The sequence below is a fragment of the Seriola lalandi genome, unplaced genomic scaffold (assembly GCF_002814215.2).
Source record: "Seriola lalandi dorsalis isolate HSWRI2012SDOR001 ecotype SW California unplaced genomic scaffold, Sedor1 jcf7180002054898, whole genome shotgun sequence".
Classification (NCBI taxonomy): domain Eukaryota; kingdom Metazoa; phylum Chordata; class Actinopteri; order Carangiformes; family Carangidae; genus Seriola; species Seriola lalandi.
In genome coordinates, this window is record NW_019525450.1 from 3587528 (window position 1) to 3594906 (window position 7379).

The 7379-nt window shown below is 40.8% G+C and overlaps 2 protein-coding genes across 2 annotated transcripts in view; one reads left to right on the forward strand and one right to left on the reverse strand.

Annotated features, from left to right (window-relative positions):
- Nucleotides 1–3529, reverse strand: part of LOC111672275 (solute carrier organic anion transporter family member 3A1-like) — a 31708-nt gene extending 28179 nt beyond the window's left edge. Inside the window, exon 1 of the mRNA XM_023429661.2 lies at nucleotides 3039–3529. Within this exon, the coding sequence (XP_023285429.1) occupies nucleotides 3039–3197 (159 nt within the window). The 5' untranslated portion in view covers nucleotides 3198–3529. The remainder of the gene's footprint in view (nucleotides 1–3038) is intronic.
- The window catches only part of LOC111672329 (high choriolytic enzyme 1-like), a 9678-nt gene continuing 2655 nt past the window's right edge, over nucleotides 357–7379 (forward strand). Inside the window, exons 1-3 of the mRNA XM_087180219.1 lie at nucleotides 357–371; nucleotides 5420–5457; nucleotides 6981–7036. Of these exons, the coding sequence (XP_087036345.1) occupies nucleotides 357–371; nucleotides 5420–5457; nucleotides 6981–7036 (109 nt within the window). The remainder of the gene's footprint in view (nucleotides 372–5419; nucleotides 5458–6980; nucleotides 7037–7379) is intronic.

The window sequence follows — 7379 nt, forward strand, 5'->3', positions numbered from 1 at the left end:
TGGGGGTGCACATCCCCATACTCCTCCTCTCTCTCCCAAAACTACCCTGAGGCGAGCCTGACGCCAGCCTGGGAGAAAGGGATGAGTGCATGTGTGTGACTTCAGGCAACAAACCTCATGCAGCTGTTCTAATTATGCAGCGGGCACAAACACAATCTCACCAGCTGTTTTTCTGGGTGTGTGTAAGCGACGAGCTGGCCCCTTACATCAAATGTGCTCTGGTTCATCTGCAGGACCGACAGTAAAAGGCTGAATTATGTTCAACTTTTACTAATTACTCATCCACAGCAAAAGGTACAGTACATGTCCCAAGACAGAAGCAATTCAAGATAAAAAAGAAAAAGGAAAATTTAACCATGAACCTTTTTTCTGTACTGCTTATCCTGTTTGTCTTGTCACACCAAACTCCAACATTTTCAAGATAGCTTTTCTTTTCTTTTTTATGGTTGCAACTAATGATTTTCATTTTCATTATTGATTAATTGTTTGCTCTATAAAATGTCAGAAAATCATTAAAATGCCTGTCACAATTTCCTTAAGCCAAATATGATGGCTTTAATGTTTTATTATGTTTTTTTTCTACCAACAGTTAAGAACACAAAGATATTCGATTTAAAACAAACACAAGCTCCAAATTCTAACAATTTAGAAATTGGAACAAGGTAATTTTGGCTTGGAGAAATAATTAAACAAATTAATCAATTAATCAAAACAGATTTTTTTCTGTTAATGAATCAATCAGTTACTCAGCTAATTATTTCAGCTCTAGCAGGTTATATATAGCACTTAGCAGAACAAGACTGATCATTTCTAATTTGTTAAGGATTGTCCACAAGCAGCTCTTACTTAATTTAACCTTACAAAGGGTGTCCTGGTAGAAGCAGACTGTCTCTGGGTAAACTAATACTACATCAAAAATATGTTTATTAAGATGCTTTGGATTATATGACTGTTGAAGGAGAAAGAACTGAGTACTGAGCTCTCAGCCTCGTCATACATGGGCCTGTCCTTGGTATGTCGCCACCAGAGGTGTCTGGACAACAGTAACAAAGACAGACAACTGGCAGCCCCCCCCAACATACACACACACACACACACACACACACACACACACACACACACACACACACACACACTTTCCAAAAAAGGATGAACAATTTATAATTCACTTCTAAAATGGGCGGATGGCTGTCATGGGTTTATTATTCCAACTGTGGAACACTAACCTAGTTCTGTCACCATGCAGCAACACATGAGTGGGGGTGGGGGGTGGGTTCGTGGGGGGACTGACAGACGTCTCAGATGTTATCACTGCAAGTCTATTAGTTAAAATTATTTAACGTTTACTTTATCTTGTGTCCACTGTTTGTGCAGAATTATGACAAAGCTCTAATTCACAGCTCCTTGACATCAGAGGCTGTGAGGACACAGTTCAGAGGTCACAACACCTGGACGACAGAGGAAAGATTTAAGGTTGTGGCCCTGAAAGATTTCTGCATGGCCTCCTGGAGAACAGCAGCTTTTCAACACCTATATTTACAGACGATACAAATTGTTGCAGAGAACAGACAAAAGAGAAAACCTGCTGCCCTTTTCAGTTTGTTATGCAGGTGCCGCTGTGCTGACAGTGATGACCTTCAGTCATTAGAGCTTTCTCCTGTGCCAAGGATTTAATTTTTAGTTCAGTTTACTGTCATTTATTTGTAAAATATATGAATAAATAGATTAATAAATAATAATGAGCCACTAAAGACAGAGGAGAAAATACATGCACACTGTGAACCAGGAAAGTGGCTGAATTAAAAAGAGAGAGACGATAAAAGATGATGACAAACTGTATTTTATACAAGAGAGGATAGATTGTAGTGCTTTTGTCTGCAAAGGGATTTGCTAAAGGTGCACTTTTGGTCCAGGATGATGCTTTAGAAGAGAAAAGTTCCACTGCAGGAAAATACTAATGCACTTTGAATTTAAACCAAAATGTGAAGGTGTACAGTGTCCTGGAGCTCGGCCCACAGGGTTTAGCTTGTTAATATTTTTCTCTTCCAAACAAAAGCTGCATCAAAATAAAGGCTGTGTGTAATGACAGTCAAACCCTGACCTTTCACCTTGCCCTTTTCAAAATGCTTCCTTATCTTTGCTGGTTTTACTGAGCTTAAAGAAGCATTTGTAATAATCTATACTATCTACAGTAGTATATAGAGGGAAACTCTAACTTCTTAAGTAAAGGTGTTCTGGCCCTGAGATAAGTAAAGGTAACTTTCAGTCCAATTCTCTTATGAACCTACAATTATTTGTAGTATCAATACACTTATCAGAGCAACTGGCTTCAGTCAGGGAACTAACAATCCAGAATACAATGGCATCTTTCATATTCAGGTAGATTTACATTTTACATACATTATTTTTGTTATCTATTTGAACATTTGCTGAACTGACATCAATCTTATGACATCAATGCTTAGAATAGCACGTGATGTAACTGTCACAGTGTTAATGAGAAAAAAAATGGAGCAATCTTTTCTGAAAATACAATATAAGCTGCTGTCGCCTCTGTTGTGGTGATCACGTCATCCCCTAGGCCTGTATCCTCCAGTGTCAAAGGCCTCCTGCATTACTGATGGACATGGATGCAGAAAGAGCCGGCAGGTTGGATCAAACCTCTTGACCAGTGTTTCGTAACCCGCTCCCCGGCAGACCATCATTATTCGCATATAAAATTCTCCAGCAACAACGTGGAGCCTACGGCCGCTGTGACGCGCTTTGTGTCATGCAGATGGTGCATAGGCCTGATGGATAATACGCAGCAACTCATCAATCAGTGAAAGCACCGCGTTCCTTGGTTACTGGAGGATGTGACTATTTTAATGTGATCAGAATAATATGATTATTTACCGCAGCAGCTGAGACACCGCATCGTTACTCACTGTCTGCCTGTGCCTGTTTGAAGGGCGCTGCGTTAACCCGATGTTACCTGAGATATACTGAGATACGACGTTCCTTCAGACCGTCGTTGAGGCTGTTCTGTGGAAACTCACCAGATAGGCGCCCACGGTGCCCTGTGCCAACATGAGCGCACATTCCGACACCAGGAAAATCTTAATGTTGGAAAAACACGAGGTCTTCTTCTGGTTGTCATCCTGCTCCGGGTCGTCGGTGCTGCTCCGCTCGGTGCAGATCTGGTTTTTAACCTGCATCCTTCGGCTCAGGCTCCAGTCGGGTTGGACGGCATGAAACTGAACGGGTCCGGTCCGGCGGAGCGCATCGGGTTCTGATGACGAGCTGCACTGCAGAAGAAGTGCGAATCTCCTGTCAATAGCCCGTCTAGGCTGGAATATACAGCGAGAAATGCTGCTGTCCACTCAGCATTACGCACAGTCCGTCAGCGACCTCTCTTCACCGCCTGTCCAGCCAGTGCGTATCGGCTACATCATATTTAAATACGTAGGTTACGCATGTATATGTGTGACGGCTTCTAAGACCCGACGTAGAATTACAGGACGCTATTTCTCCACATCCGGGATGTTACATCTCCTCCCTCGACTGGTGCCGACTAGTTTTGGTTTCTGAGCCCGGTTCTGATCCGCAGCTCTGCATACTGCAGGCTGTGGTATGTTGCTCCTCCCATTCAAAGACCAAAGCAGGACGAGAGAGGTGTAATCTCTCTCTCCCTCTCTCTCTCCGTTCCTCCCCCTCTCCTTCAACGTTTTTCTCAACATCATCATTTTACCTGTGCACACGTTCAGCTTTTGTCATTGCCACAAAGATGCAACATCTCATCAGTTGACTCACCGAAGTATCCAGCAAAATCCACCACGAGAACAGATCTGCTGGTCGTGTAATGACATAGCACAAATTGGTTTTATTTCTTCTTTGTTATTGCTGCGAACGCAACTGCTCTTGTGTGTGTTAGTGCAGCTGATTTTGCACATGTAATAAATATCTGAAAAAAAACAAAAACCCGTCATCATCTATATATATTTATATATTAATTAATTATATTTCAGCCTCTAATTGTGACTATGTAGAATTTCAGTAACAGAAAAGATTCATTTTATTTCCTAGTGAAAGAAAAAGAGTCATAATGCATCTTTACCACATATTATTGGCATGATCTGAAATCCATTCAGAGCTGATAGTCTTGCTGATTTAACTTAATGCAGCACACTTTAATTTATAATATGTACACACAGCAAGCACAAGCGCAAACATATTCTTATGCTTAAATAAGTCTCTCAAAAAAGTGCATTGGCAGCTGCTCCCCCTCCCCCTGCATGCCAGTGTTATGTTATGTTACTGTAATAGTAGCTTTAGCTTAGGTAATCTAGCTTCATGCTTGACTGAAGTGTACTCAGCTGGCTTTAGGATGGTTAAAAATTCAACACTTGCCACACAAGAACTCTATTACACACATCAGCGGCCCACTGTGTTGTACTGCTGTAGCTGTTCTACATGAAAACATTCACTATTAAGTAGTATTGTATCAGCGTGGACAAATGCTCAGGGACCACTACAGTCTGCACCATATTTATTTCATGATTTCTAATGTGCACTTTAACCTTTAAGCTGCTATATTTTGATACCTAAGGTGGTATGATTTGAAGGTTATTTTGGTTTAGCTTATCGTTATGGAGTAAATGTTGACTGAACAATGTAATGGCTATAGAATAATGCCACAATCAACATTTACATTGGTTCCCTGCTTTCACAATGCAGTTCTGTCTGCCAGTGTGTGCAAAATCTCCCAGTGAAATGGTCACTGGTCTGTCACCCACAGGTTGTCACATGGCTCTAGCATGATTTTCACCACCTGTATTCCCTAATAAGGCTATTACATATCTTTCACATACATGCGTGCAAAGTCCATTGGGTACCTAAACCTAAACTTCATCTCATGCCTTAACTAACTCACGTTGAGGATCCTCCTTGAATTTTGTCGTATTAAAGGTGCTGCATACCATCTGTCCCTGGGACTCTAAGGGGCTTCAAACCCTTGAATGTTTACATCCTTGTACACTACTATCAATAAGAGGCCTGCTATAACCTTGGTTACTACAGCTACTGATGGGAATGGAGCAGCTGCACACTAATGAGGCTAGAGATAAACAATGGGCTGTGGTGATAGACTTAAGGAAGAATAGACTTAATGGATAAAAATTCCCTTACAACCACATGTAGATGTTCAAAGGATTTTTCCTGGTGGTTCTGATGGCCAGTCTGTACGGTGGCCCAGAAGGGTCAACACATTACAAAAGCCGCAGCACAAATACATAGCAACAACACGAATGCAAATTAAGCCACAATGCGAATGCAAAAGTCACAACATGAATACAAAAGATAATGATTGCTTCTGTCCAATGAATGCACCGAATGTGCTTTCTCATTTCTAGGAAAGTATAAAGAAAAAAAAATCACACAGCTGGTATTGCTGGTGGTTTGCAAGTTATCTAGCTACAAGTCAAGTGGATGTAATGCCACTCTCCATTGTGCTATTTAAAGTCAATGCCTCCTGGAAATCTGGGCTGGATGTGATAGCTGAATTACAAAGGCTCCCATGTGTAATACTCCTATAGGCTGTACTATCATCTTGAGTTCTATATTGGCAAATTTAATCGTAGAGTGTTGTTTCTTTAAATTTATTTTCACGTTTTACCTGATATAAAATGCAAACACTCAGTTTGAGTCCCAGCACCAATAAAACAAAACATGTCCTAGTATTTTTTGTGTGCGTGTCAGGGATCTGAATGATAAAGTTCATCTGCTCTGAAGTCCGTCATGCAGAACAATGAAAATGACAGCAGAGTGGCAGGACAGGCACAGCAGTAAAAAAACACAGGGTGAAAATCCTCCATCATGACCGTGAAATAAGAGAGCACTGAGTGCCAAGGTCACTTACCACTCACTCTACAGCTTTTGGCTCCACAATATTCCTCGGACCATTCAGGACCAATTCAGTAGCATCTGAAGCAGCACAATCTATCAGACAAACTGTGGACTCAGCAGGAAGAGCGTCCATTTCTCATGGAGTCATTCAGAGTACCCGAGGTGATTTAGGATCAACCACAGTGCCTGCTGATGCAGTGCAAGCCAACTGATGACATTATTTTAGGATGCCTCTTAATCACAAGGTCCAGAGAAAGAAGAATGCATTAACGCATTTATCCTGTAACAAACAAATAAATCACCAAAACACAGATGTAAATGATGTCAGAGATTATTCTGAATGCCAAAACCTTTGATGTCGTTTACAGATTTTGGATTCATACTCAAGAGACAAGCTTATAATTGTTGTTTTTGCAGCAAATATATACAGGAACACCCACTTCAGTTTTAAGGGACTGACACAAAAACCACATTGAAGCTGTGCTGAAAACATCTGAATTTACTAATTTTTGCTTTCTCAGCACTAAATACACAAAAAAGCACTCAGAGAGGAACTACATCAATACTTTTAAATGGCATAAGATATACATCCTTGAAAACCACTTAAGCATATTTACCATCACTTTTCAAGTGGCTTTTAGGACATAACCAGTAATAGTTCTGTGGGTATATAAGACCTCTGTGAACTGTAGAACATGGGGATCATGCGACAGATGCTGGGTCTCTGACAGTGACCTTCTTGCTGTTGGCTGCCTGTCATGTTGTTGATATAGGGACTTGAGGTCATTCTACTCTTGACCTCACTAGAAATTTCAATAATGGATAGCACCATTAAAATGAATTGTGTGAGCTGGCAGATTTGACATTTGGACTTCCATTTCACATTATGTCTACAACATTTTACATTCTTTCTACAACAGCATGTAACTGGACCAATTCACTAAGATATAATATATAACTAGAAAATTCCAGGGATAGACCTGTAACAGTAACTGACATTAGATTTTAAAAATATGTAAAAAAAGACACTTTCTTGCAGAAATCCATACCTTCAGCTGTAACACAGCCAAAATGATCAGCAAATCAAAAAAGAAAAGTGAAGAAAATGTCCAAAAAAGGACAGAGGGACCCCTGAGGGTTAATAAATCCCATGAACCGCTATTTAAATTACCACTATTATGTTTTTTTCTGCGCTAAATTTAACATTACTGGGGAGGAGAGCAACGCAACTAGAAGTGACAGCGAGAGAGGGCTAGTAGCTTCTCCTCTCCTCTGTCTCAGCAGAGACCGTCACAACTTCATTCACTCTTTTAACAAAACAAAAAAAAAGCTACGAAGGAAGCAGTAAATGGACTTAAATATCTAAGACCTAACTAAATGTAATTTAAGACCTAACATGCGGCTAATGTAAAGCTAGCGGAGCTTGGAGAGTTGGTTATCTGGTTGCTAGGCGCACGCAGGCACACACACAGGTCAGGAGCTGCCGTTGCCATGGC